General features: G+C 58.0%; 1 protein-coding gene across 1 annotated transcript in view; it reads right to left on the bottom strand.

The window, feature by feature from the left end:
- FGF18 (fibroblast growth factor 18) overlaps positions 1–14,796 on the bottom strand; it is a 33,427-nt gene extending 18,631 nt beyond the window's left edge. Inside the window, exons 1-3 of the mRNA XM_070569047.1 lie at positions 14,588–14,796; positions 14,380–14,416; positions 845–1,025 (exon numbers count right to left, since the gene is read on the bottom strand). Coding sequence (XP_070425148.1) covers positions 845–1,025; positions 14,380–14,416; positions 14,588–14,619 — 250 coding nt within the window. The 5' untranslated portion in view covers positions 14,620–14,796. The remainder of the gene's footprint in view (positions 1–844; positions 1,026–14,379; positions 14,417–14,587) is intronic.
- Positions 14,797–18,183: the final 3,387 nt, after the last annotated feature.

The following is an 18,183-nucleotide window of genomic DNA, read 5'->3' on the forward strand; positions in this document are numbered from 1 at the left end:
CATCGTCCCAGAAAAGCTCAGGCTGGCAGGCCCGCAGGGTACACTCGGATCCCCGCCTAGCCCCACACCTGGGCCACCCGAGGCTGGGGCCTAGGACACCACCCAGAACCTGGCCTGAGAAGGGGCATGGTCAGTGTTTGCTCAGCATCTCTCCCCAGATCCCCTCCAAGCTCTGGCAAGCTGGATCCTGCCGCTTCGCTCACTGCTGAGGTCTCTGAGGGCTGGGGGCCTGGGGAGGGAGGGGAGCAGGGTGTCTCCCTCCTCCCAGCCCCCTGCAGGGGCAGCCGAGGCAGGGGATGGTTCCCAAACACCCCAGAGGAAGGCTGGGCAGCTCCAGGGTCAAGGGCAGGTTAAGGGGACTGTGGCCCAAGGTCCTGTGAGTGCCCATGCCTCACAGGTGCACAAGCTCAAGCTTCCAGCACACACACATGCACATGTACACACGCTAGCACACACATGTGCACTCACACACACCAAGCCAATTTCCACCACCACCAAGAGCATCCAAAAAGCATTATCCAGAGGCTCCCACCCCGAGTGTCTGAATCTGGAGTTGGTGGAGCAAAGCCGCAGGGCGTAGCCACGTGCTTTAGGCCGTCCCCAGGCAAGCCACTGATACCCACGAGTTATGGGGCATTCGGTTAGGGCTCCCAACAAGGCTCTCAGGGATGAGGGATGTGCTCTGCTTTCCCCATTTCACAGATGGGGAAATGGAAGCCCAGAAAGGCTCAGGGACGGGTGCAACATCACACAGCCAGGACACAGCAGAGCTGGAATTTGAACTCAGGTCTGGGAGGCCCGGGAGAGTGTGTCCATGGAAGGGGGGAAAGGGGTTGGCACCTACCATACTTGTCCCCGTCCTCGCCTCGGGCACTGATCCTACGGCCCAGGACCTGGATGTGCTTCCCACTGGTCCGGCTGTAGAGCTGGTACAGCCGCAGCTGCTTACGGCTCACATCGTCCCGAGCCCGCGTCTGGTTCTCTACATGGATGCGGAAGTCCACGTTCTCCTCGGCCGCCAGCACCTGGGCAGGGAAAGGGGCGTCTGTGAGCCACCTGGAAGTCTTGGGTCCCCTGCATGCAAGAGCCCCGTGCACAACAAAAAGAGCCAGGGCTGCCTTAGGTTGGCTTGGGGCCAGGCCTTGGCATACACTCATAACTGCCCCCGTTACCACCTCCATTTCACAGATGAGGCAACCGAGGCTCAGAGAGGTGTGGCAAGTTGCCCAAGGTGGCCCAGCCAGGAAGTGGCAAAGCTAAGAATCAGGCCTAGGTCTGTTTGACAACAAAGCTTGCTATCTTTCCACCACAGCTCCGAATTCAAGCAGGAAGTATGGAGGGGAGGTTTCTCATGTGACCTTGGTTTCTTCTGCCTCAGATTCCTTCCCAGCAAAACAGTGGAGCAGAGCCCCTGCTCTAACTCCATCCCAGGGTGGCTGTGAGGACAAAGTGAGCAGGTGGGAAGGAGAGTACCAGACGGAGAGGGATGGAGGGCATCTGGCTGCTGTTGGGGTGCACGGTGGGGAAGAAGGGAGGCCTGGCAAGTCCCATCCTGGGAATGAGTCCCCGGGAGCTGATGCTGGGGGCTCTCCGCTCCACGCCCCAAGGGTCCTCATAGTTGCCCACACCACAGAGCATTTGCACACATCCCCAGCCCCTCACGGAGAAGCCTTGGCTTTGCATCTCCTGTCAAAATCCCCTGTACCCCTAGAGGTTTAGTTCACAGCTGACCGCATCCTCCGGGAAGCTGCCTCTGGCTACACCAGCACGGATCTCTCCTGTTTCCCTTCCCAGAACATGGCGTCTCACCTGGACAACTTGCACCCACCTCCTCACCAGCCTCCTGTGTCCATCCTGGCCCCCTGGTAGTCTACCCTCCACCAAACCCAATCACGCATCACATTTTGATAAAGGTCCCCACCGTGGCCTCAAGGCCCTGCAGGATGAGCCCCTGACTGCTTTTCCACCTTCATCTCCTACCACCAGCCCCACCAGTCACACTGGCTGCCTTACTATGCCTCTGAGCATTCCAAACACAAAGCACATACCTGCCTCAGGGCCTTTGCACTTGCTCTTCCCGCTGCTTCCATGCTCTTCCCCAGATTTTTACATTCTGGCTCCTCTACTTCATTCAGGTCTCTGCTCAACGTCACATCCTGAGACAAGCCTTCCTTCCTTGACTGCTTTTCTGAGGCAGCCCCACCTCTGTCACTCTCCATCCCTCTACCATGCTTTGCTTTTCTTTCTAACATTTATCAACCCCACCTAACGTCTCTTTGTCTGATGTTTGTCTGTCTCCCCCGGCTAGACTGGCAGCACCCTGAAAGCTGGAGCTATCTCTTTCTTATTCGCTGCTATGTCTCCAGCACGTAGCACAGTAGAAACTCAAACGTTTGTTGAATGAATGAACATTGAACAGACCTGAAGTCCTGTCATTCCACTTCGCATTAAATTAGGTTTTCCTATGCCCCGCTAATTGTGTGCCTGTCCCATCCCATCTTAACCAGGAAGCCGAACAATTCTTGAAGCCCACACAGTGCCCCCGACCTGGGTTTGTTCCATGTGCCCACAGGGTCTGACAGGATGCTAGACACGCAGGATCCCATTGCCACGAGAGCACGGCCCCAACTCAGCCATGGCAGAGCCCTTGGGACCGCGACTGCTCACACATCTGTCTCACCCTTCAGCCGTGAGCTCCCAAGGGAAGGGACAGTGTTCTCCTCATTGCTACACCCCACGCCCAGCCCAGGGTCTCTGTCCCCCCGCTGACCTGTGCATGTCCTCCCACCCCAGGCACTTCTGCTGGGCCACATTACTTATCCTTCACTACTGCCCCAGGGTGGAAGCATTATCCCACCATATAGATGAGGATACTGAGGCTCTGAAGCTGAACTGACAAGGTCTCAGAGCGCGCAATGGCAGAGTCAGGCCCAGTCCTTGCAGCCCCGAAGTCCTGGTTTCAGCCTGACCCGTGGGCCCCGCCTGCCCCATCAGTGCCATCAGGGGCAGGACCAGGTTCAAAACCCAGAGTGTGCCCTCCCCTAGCTGAGGGGCCCTAGGCAAGTGACTATCCTCTCCGTGCCTCAGTTTCCTCACCTGTAACACGAGAGTGATGACAAGGGCACCCACCTCACGGGCTGCTGTGATTAAACACAGCAAGTCTTAGAACAGCTTCGGGCACAGAGGAAGCACTCAGTGGGGCTATGCTGAGAGTATCAAGCAGCCTGTGAGAGGCTCCCTGGGGACACAAGCGCATCACGCTCCCCGGTCCCACCGCAGGGCACTTCCTCGGCACAGATTACACTGTGGGAAGACGTTACTGCTTTTGATTATCTGAATCAATGCTCAATGCTGACTGCCATTCAACAGATGTAGAAACCGAGGCTCAGAAAACTTAAGTCGGTTGATCCGAGCCACACAGCCTCAGGGCACAGGGCCTGGCCGCTGGCCCGCCAAGCACGCACATCCTCCACTTCTACCACCCCTGTCCCCATTCACAGCCAGGATCTGATACCTGGGACCTGCCCCCTTTCACATCTTGATGCTCGAGGAGGAAAGAAGTCCAGTGCCGCCTGAGGCCCACACCTGGTGGGCAGGTGTCCTGAAGACCCCTGACCCGTGGCCCTCGACCTCCCTGGAAAGACTTCCCAAGGTGGCCCGGCCCTGTCCCCTCCCCCAAGGGCAGGCCTCCAGCCGCCCTCCCTGTCCTCCAGCTCTCCTCCTGCTCACAGGAGACCTTATCGACCAGAGGTCAAACCAATCTCCTCGCCCTGGGTCCCAGAGGGGCGCTGCCCTGCCCCAGAAGCCAGCCTCCCATTAACGATTTTCTCCCTGGCCCGCTGGACAGGGCAGTGCAGGCGACCCCGGGTCAGCAGGGCTATCCGGTGGCCCTTCCCCGGGATGTGAGGGCAACAATCCATCTTGCCCAGCTTCCACCATTTAAGCCACGCTCCGTGGCCAGATCAATCCCTAGGGAGGTAGCCGGGGTGGCCTCTGACACGGAAGCAGAGTCCATTCTCCTGAAAAGGCAAAGAGACCTCTGGGCTCCCTGGGAAGACCTGAGGGGGGGCGGGGGGCGGGGCTTCAGGCCTGTGCAAAGGCCGGGTCCTCAGCCCAGGGAACCCTGCCCTCAGGTGCCTCTTCTGGAAACCTTTCCTGCTTCCCGCCCAGGCTGGGTTAGGGCCTCTGGACACTGTAATGGCTTATTGTCCCCAGAGTCCAGCTTGTCTCGTTCATCCCTGGATCTCCAGCTCTGCCCCGAGGAGGCACCTGGCAAATGTTTGCTAAATGACCGTGGATAGGATGACGGAGCCCTGGAGGCTAAAGTCAGCCCCCCACTGACTACCCAGAAAAGCAGAGTGCCCACCCGAGGGAGGGCAAGGGGGGTTTTTCAAGCCATCAGTTGCTAAGCTGTCCTCCGTTCCAGGCACCCTGCTACGAAGCTCGCCGGATGTGGCACCTCATCTAATTCCCTCAGCCGCTCACGGAGGTGGGCACCAGGTACAGCCTGTTTCACAGGCGGAGCCTCAGAGGCACCTCTCCAGGGCCACAGAGCCCAGGGTCTGCCTGCAGAGCTCACGAAAAGCGGCCCAGGAACAATCTCTCCCTCCTCCTTTCCCGCCAGCTGGGTGGTCGGTCACTTGGCCTCACTGCCTAAGAGCGGGCCTGTCTTCCAGGCCTCCTGGAAGAGAGCTGCTCTCTGCCTGGCTGACGCCCTCCAGGTGCACAATCTTCAAGGCCGTTGAAGAGCTGCAGGGTGAAAGAATCAAATTGCCACGGCTCTCACACGAGGCGAGCAGAGCTGGCACACGCGGGACGGCCGCTCGCACAGCTGGAAGGAGCCTTCTGTAGCTCTGCCTTCCCCCACCCCACACACGCAGATTATCTTGTGGGTCAAAGTAGCTTTCCCACAGCAGAGTGGCCTATAGTGGGGTCCCCCTGCAGCCTGATACCCCAACCACCCCCCGGCCCACCCCTTTCCTGCCTGACGGCTTAGACTCTGGTGGAAACAGTCACTCTCCAATTCAGGAACTGCACAGAGGCAACAGGGGCCCGATGGGTTCAAATCTTCCCCCAGCTCTGCTCTAGGCCCGGCAAAAACACTGTGCTCGGGCACAGAGCCCATGGCCTCCTGCTGAGTCTCGTTCTGAGGGCTGGCAGCTCTAACGCACCAGGGGAGGCCGCTTCCCTGCTCCACACTCTGCCTGCCTCCCTGGTACCGAGAGGACAGCATCCACATGTGGTCCCCAAGGATCCAGCCCCTGCCTAGATTCCAAGCCTCCTCTTTCAGGCACCTGGGTGGGAACCGGCCCAGGGTGAAAAGAGGTTGGGGTGAGCCCCCACCCACCCCAGTGCCGGCCTCCAGACATCAACCCAGGCCCCCTCCCACTGGGGCATCCGACAGCCACCAGTGCTCCCTCTGGCTGAAGATGTCTGCCTCCCGCCCACTCATGACTCCGAAGGCCGGTTGGGGGCTTCCCATTCCCTCCTGGGTCACACACCCACCTCCCACAGACACCCGCCACATCCCATCACCTACACAGAAACGCACACCCCGCACAAATTCAGCAGCACAATGAGCGGCACTAACCGACCTCAGGTGTGACCCCGCTCCACTGCACGCCACCAGCTTATCTGATTCCGTGACTCTCAGCTCGCCCATCAGCAGCATGGAGACTGTTCATAACGTTTACCTCAGAAAGAGATTCTATTAGCAACAATAGCCATGACTTTTTTCCTTTTTTGTTTCGTTCTGTTTTCTAAACAGCCACTCCTTACGGAGCACCTCCTCTGTGCTGAGAACCGCTCTGGATGAATTAGCCTGTGTAATGCTTGGAGCAGCCCCATGAGGTGGCATGATTATTAGCCCCATTTACAGATGAGGAAACAGGCCCGGAGACGTTACATCGCTTGTCCAAAGTCACAGAATTGGTGAGAAAAGGAATCAAGATTTAAACCCAGCTCAGTCTGGAACCCAAGCTCTGCACTCCTTCACCTCCGCCTGCTTCCATTCTGCTTGCTCTCCTTCCCCTTTCCAGGACTGAATTGGTCCCAGCCACCAGCCACGGTGGGGCAGGGACTGGGGGGACGATTCAACAGGAAAGGGCTGAGGGCCTTGAGCTCACTGTCCCCACCCAGGAGAGAGGAATGGGGTCAGACTGCCCCTCTGCCCCGCTCCCCATCCTTGAGGCCTCCTAAGGCAGGTCGGTGCCCCTGTCTCTAGGCAACCTGCCCAGAAAGGGAGGGTCTCCCTGGTCCCAGGAGGGGCAGCCCACAGACTTCCGGCCACATTCCACCACCGCCTGCCTCCTCCGGCAGCAGCAGCAGGCCAGCTGTGCCAGGCTTTCAGAACATCTCCGAATCCTGGCTTCAACCCTGAGCCCTGCGCCCGACTCCAGGAGCCGTCCCCAGTAGAGACAGTACCCCTCTCCACCCCAGAATGCAGCTCCCCAAACTCTTCCTCGAGAGCAGCCTGGACTCAGCCCAGGAGCCGCTGCTGCCAGCCCCAGTGCTCCGCGGGTTGTTATTATCGTTGAGAGCGAAACTAACGTTGGCTCCCACTCCGCGGGCACGCGCTCAGCGCCAGGGCCTGAGGTAAGCACTTTCCAGGGACCGTCTCCTTATGCCTCACACGACCTGCGCAGGTCGCAGTAATTACCATCCTCGTGACAAAGGGGGACACAGAGAGGCCAAGGGGCTCACCCAAGTTGTACAGAAAGTGACAAAGCCAAGATGTGAACCCCTCTCTGGCTCTAGAGCCCATGAACTTCCCCCAGCTGGCAGCCCTGGACAGAAAAGGGAGGAGGAGGAAGGCCGGGCCCCCCCACTCAGAGCTGGGCTTAGATTGACGGCCCCACCCACCCTCAGGCCCAGAACTCTCCCCTCTCTCCTGTCACATTCCCCACACCCAACCCAGCCGGACAGAATGACGCTGCAGAGGGCCCTTCCCCACCCCCAGCCTGTCCATTAAGCTCCCAGGGCTATCAATGTATTGATTGGCAGGGCCGAGCCATCAGCAGGGGAGGGGGCACTGCCACCCGAGGCAGCTGAAGGAGAGCTCCCTTTCCCCATAGATCAGCTTTCTCCGTACAGATCGTCAATATGGGTGCCACTGCCAGGCAAACCTGGAGCCAGCCTGGGGGAGGGGGCAGGAGCCCTAAAGACCCATGCTCCCTTCTTTCCTCCCTTTCCCCTTCCTCCAATCCCTGTCTCAATTCCCTCTCTCTTAATGCCCCTGGGTGGGGAGAGTGGTCACACATGTCTAAGAGGCAATAAACAAGCCCTTTATTCCATCATTCGATGCCCACCATGGCCTTTCACATCACTCCCATTCCTGAACTTGATACGCCAGCCACCACGACCAGCTTGGAGTCCCCTGAGCACATCAGGCTGTCCCCCGCTCCACGTAGAAATGTTCCACGTGTGCCTGCAATGGCTTTTCCATACACACACACAGGCTCACAGTGTCTTCACCTGACTTGTTCCTATTTCAAGATTCAAATGGGGCACCTTCTCTGGCCAGATCTTCTGGCCCCGCCTCCGGTTTCAGGGCCCTTCAATCAAAGTTCCCTCTACACCCTCAAGCCCCACCCCCTACACAGACCCCTCAGATTTCTCTCAAGCCCCCAAGGGCTGGGACAGGTCCCGAGCCCCCTGTGCCCCACCCCTGGCATGGGGCAGGCAGGGGAGAGGGCCCCAGTCCAGTGCCCGGCCCTCAGAGAAGCTGCCCCCCCACCCCTCCACTCACTGACCCACCATTCATCCTGCAGGCCAGGTCTGTGCCAGGTGCCGCAGGGCCCGCGGGACAGGTCTGGCCTCCCTTGTCTTCCAGGAACCACGAGCTGGTGGATAAGCAGGGCTCTAGACACGTCAGAGTCCAGTGCGTAACTGCAGCTCCCATTCACTTAACACTCACAATGAGCTGCGCGCTGTGCTGAGTGCCTCCCCGGGTGACCACACTTCACCCTCACAGCAGCCCCAGAGGGAGGGGCCATCCCCATGCCTGTACTGAAGGCGATTCGCAGAGGCCAGCAATTCACGAATCCGGTGGCTACCAAGCGGTTGAGGCGGGGCGGGGCCCAGGTGGGCGGGACCCAGAGCCTGAGCTCCTCTACATCCCTGTGAGCCCCAGCAGGGATGGGTCACAGGACAGTGACCAAGTGCTAAGGGGTTCCAGGGCAGAGGTGAGGCGCAAGGTGGAGGAGGAGGGGAGAGTGGTCAGTAAAGCAGCCCGAACCTCCAGCCATGTCTTCACAGGGACACTGAGGAAAAGCTGGAGTCTTGGGTGTCTTCTTCATCCCCCTCAAAACTCGGTCCAGCCATGCAGCAGGCATCCCACAAAGGCTGGCTGATTGTTGATGAGGAGCAGCTCATAACTGAGTGCCTACTGCATACCTGCTCCAGGACATGGCTACAATCACTCCTCCCACAGGCCTGGGGAGTGTATTATTATCCCTATTTCTCTCATGCTGAGGAGGCAGAGACTCAGAGAGGTTAAAGATCTCACCCAAAGCCACACAGCTTGTGAGTGGTCCAAGGAGGATTAAAGCCAGATCTAAGTGCAAAACCTCAGAGCGGAGGAGGCCTGATGTCACCGATGTGAGGAGCACACCCTTCTCAGCTCGCCCAAGCACCCTGCAGCGTGACACAGACCTAACACACACACAGGGCATGCAACTGCTGGAGCAGTTGCTATGACTCACTTCTTTACCGAGTGTCAGCCTCGGTGCCAGCCGCTCTGTATGCATTCTCCCATGGAGTCCTCACGATAACCTTTAAGAAGTAGGCGCTTTTCATTACCCCATTGTACAGATGGGGAAAACTGAGGTGCCGAGGGTTGAAGGTTAAGAAATTCGCTCAGCAGCACAGACAGGATTCAAACCTAGGTCTGTCCTCTGCCAAAGCCCCTGCATTCAAGCACCGCAGAAGCTGCCTAGCTCACTGCCCTGATACCCAGCCGGGTAAAGCGAGACACAGAGAGGGAGGTCGCACAATGAGCCAGTCTCAGAGCCAGGACTCCTTCGCAGGGCTCCTGAGAGTCTCTCTGCTCTGTGGCCCACAGGGGGCCTGTCCTGGCCCCATCCTTGGTACAGCGGCATTGTAAATGGGCCTGAGGCCTCATGCCATTTAGTCGTCAGAGCAAATGAAACGCAAAGGTCTCCCAGCCCCGACCAGCAAGCCTGACTGCAGCCCAAGGGGCCCGCCTGCCTGCCGATGTTCCAGAACAAACCCCCTTGCTCAGACCATGTGCTGATGGCAGGCCTCAGCCCTGTGCGGCCCCGTGGCTCTCCCCAGCCTGGGCCACGCCGCCATGGCTCTCGCGGGCCCTTCTCTGGGTGCTCTGCCACGGGTCCTTGCAAACGGGGAAAACCTGACCCACTAGAAAGTGTGGGGCACCCAGAGGTTCATTGGACAGCCCCCGGCCTCAGAGAGAAACAGTCAACAGCTCTCTGTCCCCAATCCCTAGGAAAGGACCTTACAACACTGACAGGGAGGGAGTAAGGGAGCCCTCCCAGAGGCAGAGCGACTAGGTCTTGAAACCCAGACGCAGAGTTCAGAGAACTAGGCTCTGCACTCCCCCTTGTCCACACCCTTAGGAAGTAGGCACTGTTTTGTTGGTTGTTTTCTTCCCCTTTTACTAGTGCAGAAGCTGAGACCCAGAGAGGTCAAGTAACTTGTCCAAGGTCGCACAGCAAAGACAAGGCAGAGCGACTATTTGAACCAGGCTGGCAGACTCCAGAGCCCTTATAGCGCTGTTTAATAAGCCTGGGTCCTAGAGTGGGCAGCCCAGGGTTGAATCCAGCTCTGCCTCTCTCTTGCTGTGCGACCAAAGGCAGGTTATTTCATGCCTCTGAGCTTCACTTTCTTCATCTCTAGAATTCCCCCATTCCAGGCTGGTTGGAGGTCAAGCCTAGATGCTGTGAGAAAGCAGCCATCACGCAGTGAGCATGTAGTACGTGGTGACGGCTACCAGGACCGTCAGCCTGGCATGCCTGCACCCATTTCCCAGCCCCATAGCTCCCCTGCGGGAGGACGAGGGCAGAACCCAAAGGTCCTGCCAAGGATAGGAGGCCTCCTCCCTGTCCCCCTCCATCTGCCTTTGGGGGCCAGGGCAGGACGGAGGCAGCAGAGTGGCCCTGACACACTGCCCCAAGCCTGCAGACACTGGTCGTGCCAACCACAAGAAATTTTTAAAATTCACCCCCTTATCTCAGAGCAGGTGACCCCACCAGGCTGCAGGAATGCTGGCAGGGTGCCCCTTCCCCTCCATGCTGGGAAAGAAGCTGGGAGGAGAGTGCTGAATCCCCCAGGCCCCACCCCACAAAAACACCCACCTCTGGCTCTGGGACCCTTTCAGACCAGAACATTCCAGGAAGATCAGGGCCTGCAGACTTCGAGTCAGATGCCTTCACCCACAGAGACACCAGCCTGGGCTCTGACCATCCCTGACACGGGCATCCAATGGGCTCTCTCATGAGGACCCCTAGCATGCCTCCTGGGACGCTGTTTCCCCACTGGTATTTTTTCTGAATAGTTTCAGCATTCTTTCCAAAAAGTCTGCCTGGTGTGGTGAAAAGAAGACAAGATCTTGAATCCAGAGTCTTGAGTCTTAGCTGTGGCCTTGAACAAATCCCTTCCCTACTCTGGGCCTCAGTTTCTCCATCTACTCCAGTCTCCCTTGTAGAATGGCAGGAAGAATGAAACAAACTTCCTGATGCAAGAGCCGCTTGGAAATTGTCACAGGCAGCACTTTTTCACCTCCCCAGACTCAGTTTCCTCCTCCATCAGACAGGAGGAGCGTGCATCCTGCCTCAGACGCTTCACAGCGTGGGAGAGGAGGGGCGGCACTCAAGGAACTTTGTTTGACTGGCACTCTCCCCTCTACACTGGGAGTTCCTTGAGGCCAGACACTGACTAGCCTTGTTTCCAGCACCAGCAAGAAGCAGGCTCCCAGTGAGAATTTGTTGAATGAATATCTGACTGGAAGGATGGATAGCTGGATGCTGCTGCTGCTTTAAGAAATTAAAGAAATTAAAAGTGCTATCCAATAGGACAGCTTCCTATCCTCCTCACGTCCCAAAGGACTCTGCCTCTGGCTTCCCCATCCTCACCAGCTTGAAGAAACGTTCTAAACCTCACTGAGGAGGCCAGGTGTGGGGACGGTCAGGCCCAGAGCAGGCGAGGAAGGAAACTTCCAAACTTGAACACATAGTGCGGGGAGAGAGGAAGTGGCGCTGCGGGAGGGACGAGGGGCGGGTGGAAGCCCCCTGCCCTGGCCCGCCTCACGCCTGGCCTGTCTGGGGAAGGCCAGGACCTAGCCGAGCCTGGCGGCAGGAACAATGTCAGGCAGGTGCCAGCCGAGCTGCATGAAAGGCCCAGCCCGGTGTCATTGTCAGCGCTCAGCCAAGTGCAGAAAAGCAATTGACTGGTCACGCCGCTTGCTCCCCTTGGAAATTTTTAAAATTCTTCCGATTTGAGCTATCCGCGGTGTCCCAAGTCGTGTGGAGAAGGGATTTTATTAAATTCCCAGCTTCCCGCTTCCTGGGGTGGCTGGCGGGTGAGGGCGGGGCTCACCACATGGGGGGAGGGGAGGGCAGTGTCTGGCATTGACTGTGCTCATGGAAATGCGGCTAGGGGCAGGGGCCCATTCGGGGCCTGGTGGCTGATGGATGTGAAGAGGGGAGGAGCCCAGAGACTCCATTGCTAGGACTGAACCAGTCCCCCAAAACCACAGAGGTGGGGGAGAGAGGGCACAGGGGTATCCATTTCCCAGCAGAGCAATGTGCCCTTTCGGGTGGAAGAGAATTTGCAAAACTTCTTCCACACCTATCATACATCACTTCAGCCTCATGGCCACCCATTTCACAAATGATGAAGCTAAGACTCCCAGAGGTCTACACATAGGGAAAGATGGAGCTGGGGTTCCGGCCCAGTCTACCTGAGCCCTTCCCACCATGCAGGGAGGCCTCACCCTAGCCCTGCTCACCCAGGGAGCACTCACTACCAGTGCACCTGCTAAGAGCAGCCTGCCCAGGAAGTAGCTGCTCTCCCAGTGTCTGCCCAACTCCTCTGCAGGGAGCAGACTTCAGACTCCCGGCAGCCAACACATGGGTCCCCCCCCATCTCTACCTCCAATGGCCACTCCACCTTTGTCCCTAGATCATGAATGCGGACAGGAGCCTGCTCACCTTGCCCCTAACCTGCTATGGTAATATTGCTTTATCTTTTAGGAATCATAGGTACTTTTGAGAATCCGTGGGGAGCTGAGAACCTCTCCCAGACACAAGCACATTTGTGCACCACTTTGCATGCAATGTTTCATGGACCCCTTCCCCCATAATCCCATCCTTAGATATTCTCAGGGTGCATGGACCACGGGTTAAAAACATCAGTTAGTCCTCGGCAGCTTGGAAAGGGAAAAAGCTGCAAAGGAAGGAGGAGGTAGCAGAGGTAGGAGAGGAGGCTCTCTCACCTGCTTGGAGGCCTAACCCAGATGGACCAAACCCAGACAGACCACCCAGCTCTTCCCTCCACCCCCAGCCCCCTCCCGACCGGACCGACCGGGAGACGCAGGCTCTAGCTCCAGCCAGGAGGTGGAAGTGGGATGCAGAGCCCAGGTTCCCTCCCTCACACTCCCCCAGAGAGCACAAAGACCACACAGCAGCCCCTCCTGGGCCCCCACTTCAAGGACCAAGAGGCAGCTGGCATCAAAGTCCTCGGCCATCTCTCTACCTCCATGACCATTTCATCATCCCTACCCCCAGGCTCGGCACTCAGGAAAAGAATTCTCATCCAGGTCAGCCAGCAGATCCCCTGGAATGACCCTGGGGCCTGCCCTCTGCTTGGGGACTCAGCTGCAAACCAGGCAGGCCATGCCTGGCACTGGCCTCTCTGACACCAGCCAGTCCCCACCCCCGCCAAGACACAGGGTCACATCTGCTTTGGCAAACAGCCAGTCTTAAGTTACTGACTCCAGTTGTATTGATTCAAGGAGTCACTGGGGACCCCCGCCTGCCCAACAGGAGGAAAGAATCCATCAGTCTGTCCATCCATCCATCCTTCCAGCCCCCGGCCCCAACTAGCTGCCCCCAACCCAAGGCCTACCCTGATGGGAACAATCCCCTCCCAGGAGTGGGAGGAGAGAGAAACAGACCCACCACCACCAAACACTGCAAGAGCACTCAACACACACAAGACTCCCCACGCCAGAAAACTGGGAGAACTACCATTTTCCCTGCTCTTGGCACCTCGGGAATCCAGAAGGCTAAGGCCTCAGCATCCTCTCTAGCCCTGTGAGGACACCAGAGGGGGAAGGGACAGACAATCTCTTTCGGCCCAGTCCAGCTCCTCCTCGGGCCCCCGAGGTCACAGCTCTAAGTGGGTGGGGGTCTAGGGCAGCTGGCACTTCCTATTCCCTTTCCCTTTGCCCCCCCCCCCCCCCCCCCCCCCGCCCCACCATGCTGAGGCAGCCCTGGTCTGGTTCTAATCGGGGCTGAAGTCGGCTCCCTCTTTCCCTCTTCTCTTTCCCTCCCCCCGCTTTTCCTTCATTTCCACGGCTTTGGAAGCCCGAGCGTTCCAACTGTCTGCGTGCCAAGACCTTCCCGAGTCTGAAAGCTGCTGAAGTAACAGATCAGATTTTAGCAAGTGCTTTCCAGGCTGAGCGCCAAGCCCTCTTCTGATTCACGGAGAGGAGCGAGCGAGAGCGGGGAGTGAGGCGGGGAACCAGCGGAGGGCTGCACCACCTTGGGCGAGGGTGCGCGGCGCGCGGCCCATTCGGGAGCGGCCTCGCGGCAACGGCCTCTCAGCCCAGGCGCCCCGCTCTGCGCCCTCTCACCCTAGTCTCCCCTATCCTGTCTCTCTCTTTCTCTCTCTCTCTCTTTCTCTCTCTCTCTCTCAACGCTGCAAACGCCTTTGAAACCACAGAGTAATTTACAACTGAAGCTTTCTCCCTGGACTCGAAATCCACTCGGCTGAAAGGAGCCTTTTTGTTTGGAAGAGCAAGCGGAGATGTTAAGGGACGGTTGGCAGAGAAAATCCCTAGGTCCCAACTCCCCGCCGGTTGCGGGCAGTGGGGGTTGGAGCCAGGAACATTGCAGCGACTGAGCCCGCAGGCTCCGGGGATCTCCTCCCAGCCGAGGCAGCAGGGGCCGCGGCAGCCCGCGCCAACCTGAGTCCCGCAGCGGAGCCCCATGCCCCAGGCCGGTCCCCCGTCCGCGCGGGGCGCGCGCGGAGCCGCCCTTCCGCGCCCTGGGAACAGGTGCACTGGGCTCGGAGCCCAGGAGGGGTGGGGCACAGGGAGGGGGCGCGGCCCGGGGAAGGGGGGTCTGCGTGTACCGCGAGGCAGGGGCGGGAGAAGGTGAGAGTCAGGAGCCCACGTACCTGTACCTGGAAGCACAGCAGCAGGAAGTGTAAACACCTGCGGGAGAGAGAGCGAGAGAGGTGGTCAGGGGGACTTGAGGGAAAGGGGCGCGCGGACAGACTGATACGCAGTCGGAAAGTCAGACGAACAGCCGGCCGGGAAGACAGAACCACAGGCACACGGACAGACGGCCAGGCAGGGTGGGCAGTCCCGCGCGCGAGCGCTTACAGGCAAGTGCAGGCGGAGGGCGCTGAATACATCGCTGGGCGGGGGGGAGGCGGCGGCTCCTAGCCCAGCCTGCACATGTCCGCTCCGCGCGGCCGGGACCGGGCGCCTCCGCCGCCGCCGCCGCCGCCGCCGCCGCTGCTGCTGCTCCCTCCTCGCCGGCTGCTGCTGCTGCAGACTCTGCTGCTCCGGGGCGCTCCGCAGCGCGCCCTGCGGCATCAGCGCCCCGCGCGGCTCCTCCCGAGCGCTGCGCCCTCCGGGCTGGCGCGGGGGCTGCGGGGCGGCCGCCGCTGTGCAGGAGGCTCCCGGCCCGTGCGGGGAAGCTTGCTCACTGCTGGCAGGCCGGCCGTCCGGGCGTCCGCGGGACGCTGGCTGCCCGACTCACTCCGGGGGCAACATGTGCTGCGGGGCTGGAAGCTGGAGCGCGCTCTCCGACTGGGGCGCGGGTCTGAGTCGGGCCAGGGGTCAGAGCTCTGGGGCCGGGGCGCGCGGCTGCAGCACGAACGCGTCACGGCCGCTCCGTCTGGGCGCCCGCCGGCTCATGTCTCCTCCTCCGCGTCTCTCCGGCCGTGCGCATCGCCGCCTCCCACCACTGGCGGCGGCCGGGGCGTTTTCTACGCGCGGGCGGCGAGGGGGCGGGGGGCCGGGGGCGGGCCCGGGCCCGAGCCGGCACAATGAGGATGCGGGGCCCGGGGGCTCCCCCCTCGGGGCGCGGCCGGACGGGCGCTCAGCTCGCCTGGGTGCGCCGCGCCCACATCAAAGGCGGCCCTGCCGGCTTGCCTGCCTGCCGCGGCCTCTCCACTGCCTCCTCCTCCTTCTCCTGGCGGCTCCGAGTTGGAGGGAGGCACTCAGACTCTCGGCGATGGGACCGGTAGCTCCGAAGGGGCAGAGCCCGCGAGGCTGCAGCTGGCGAGCGCTGGAAGCCGTCGGGGCTCTGCGCCCGGGCGCAATGACCCGCGCCGCGACGCAAACGCTGCCGGAATTGGGCAGGCGGCGGTCTCCAAGAACGCAGTTAGATGCAGAACGTCCTCACTCGCCCACATTCGCTACTCGCACTCGCTTGCACCAGCGCTTGAGTGGGGAGTGAGGAGGGGACGGGCCAGGCCCAGCCCCCGGGGCGGCTCCACTTAAGGGGGGTCACTTTTACCCGCCCTGTGAGTCCACGCAGGACTGTAGCGTGCCCCAGCCGCCCTCTCGTACGGCCGGCCATTCTGATCCTGCTTCCAATCTCTCTGTCCCTACTGTTGAGGGGGAGGGGGTTTCCAGGGCGTCTCTTACCCCGACTCCGGGGCTCCCGGGTCGGTTCTTGGGATCCCAGCTGGACTCTCCGGTAGGCGAGGAAGCTTTGGAAACGCACGGCTGCCACCTAGCGACCCCGAGGCTTCGCTGCAGTCCCAGCCCGGCGCGAGCAACAGGCCCGGGCGGAGCCAGCAGGACTCTGGTCAGCGACCACTCTAGGCCCTCACCCGGCCTCCTGGCTGAGATTGGCTTCCCTTTGCATACTAAGCAACGTGACTCTTTTAACCAGGACCCCCCTGCGGACATCTCTTCTCACTGCCTCCGCCCCTTCAGTGGCATCACTTTTGTCTTTCCCACCAGTCTGAAAATGGAGGTCTTCTTATCAAACACAATTGCCTGTCTAGAGCCAACAGCCAGGCTCTGCTTTGGCCTGATGCTACTGAAAACAGGTCATGGTGGAAAAGAAACTGGAGAACAAGCTCAGAACGCAAAACTCAGGAATCCAGACTATTTGGTTAAAAACCTCCTTGCGTCATTGGCTGTGGGTGATATTCCCATTTCACTAGAGCATAAACTGAGGTAGGTGCCGTCGAGCACTGCTATAGAGTTCTGCTATAGAGAACACTGCTATGTGGAGAACATGAAACAACAGTTGTTGCGCATCTCAGGCCTCTGCGAGCTATTTTAAGTCCCCTTTCAAAGCTGAGGCTATCTTAAACAGATAGCCTTTTTCAGCACTGGACACAAGTGCAGAAAACCTTTTCAAAGCTAAGTGCTGAGTGATGGGGAAAGTTGTTGAAGTGCTGGCCTGAATCTACTTAGACACTCTCATCCCCAGAACTGGTCCTGCATTAACTGATAAGTCCCAAGTCATGGAGAAAATGAACATCATGACAGGATGCAATGACAAAGGACAAGGAGAGAGGGACAGAAATGCTCCCACTGGTGCCCGAGTCATGGCCACCACCCTTGATCTTCCTTACAAGACAACCTCTGACAGCCCAGTCAAGAGGTGGTTTTCACTTACCACCTGCTGAAGGGGGTGTTTTAAGTATCTCCTAGCTAAGAGTCATACTTCCAGCTTTCTATACTATTAGTGTTTTCTATTAACTTTTGAAGGGAATGAGTATATAACTATGTTCTATCTAAAATGCTTGCAATGTTTTCAATGCTCAGATAAAGCCTATTTGTCGATCTCACACATAAGACTATCACTCAAATAAGACTGACCAAAAAGTCCGATTAAGAGAACAGTTATGAGTAAACGCACAAACTCGAGTCATAGGTCCTGGGTGTGATTATTACCTCCAACGTTTACTTATAAATTCCAGCAACAGTCTGAGACTCTGCTTCCTCATCCACAAACCACGACTAAGAACATTTTCACAACTCAGAGTTGTTACTGAATGAGATCAGTCTAGCGCACAATGAAGGCTCAAAGGTTTTAGCTATTAACAACCCTAATTAGGGTTTTCAGGTTTTCACATTATTTTTTCTTCACAATTTCATGAAGTAGGAAGGTAGGATCATTCTCAATTTACAGTTGAAGAGGTGTCTAACCAGAATGTCTTTTGACTTTGTCTAGCCATTTGACCATTCTTTTCCCATCATTTACACCTTCAAACCTAGTTTTCACATACCTATTCACCGTACACATGAATCTTGAGTTTTCCCTATCTAAACTTGACATGTTTACATAGCACTTAATATGTGCCACTAGTCTGCTAGTCACTTTCATCAATTCAATTATTATTAATGATATCCTACTGTTCAGGCCTTGGGTGAAGACAGACAAGGTTCCTGTTCCTAAGAAGCACTTCACTCCTATTAGGAAAAACAGGCAATAAGCAAATAAACCACAAGATAAATTTCAGCTTATCAGTGCTTTGAAGGAAATCAAGGGGATAGAGAAGACCTTAGTCACACTTAGACTGACCCAAAGGTGGGAGCGCCAGCCACGCAGAGGAACACTCCAGGCCAAAGATGTCAAGTACCTGCAAGTTCAAAAAGGTGAGGTGACAGGCAGGGATAGCCAGGGGGAAAGAGGCAAGAGATGAGGGTGAGAACAGGTAATGCTTGGTCATGCCTCCTAGGCCCCTCAGAGCCCAACACGCAGCCATCAAAGGCCTTTTTTTTAAGGTACTATGTAATTTTTAAATGCACCTAAGTGTGCTTGCAGTTTGACAAACGTTTATACTTACGTAAACACCTCTTTCTCAGGCAACCTCCCCACACCCATTGCTGGTCCCAAGTTACCATTAATCTGCTGGCATCGGATTCTAGGTTCACATAAATGGAACCATACAGTATGCTCTTCTGTGTCTGGCTTATTTTTCCTCAGGATGTTTTTGAGATTCATC

The sequence above is a fragment of the Equus przewalskii genome, chromosome 13 (genome assembly GCF_037783145.1).
Source record: "Equus przewalskii isolate Varuska chromosome 13, EquPr2, whole genome shotgun sequence".
NCBI lineage: Eukaryota > Metazoa > Chordata > Mammalia > Perissodactyla > Equidae > Equus > Equus przewalskii.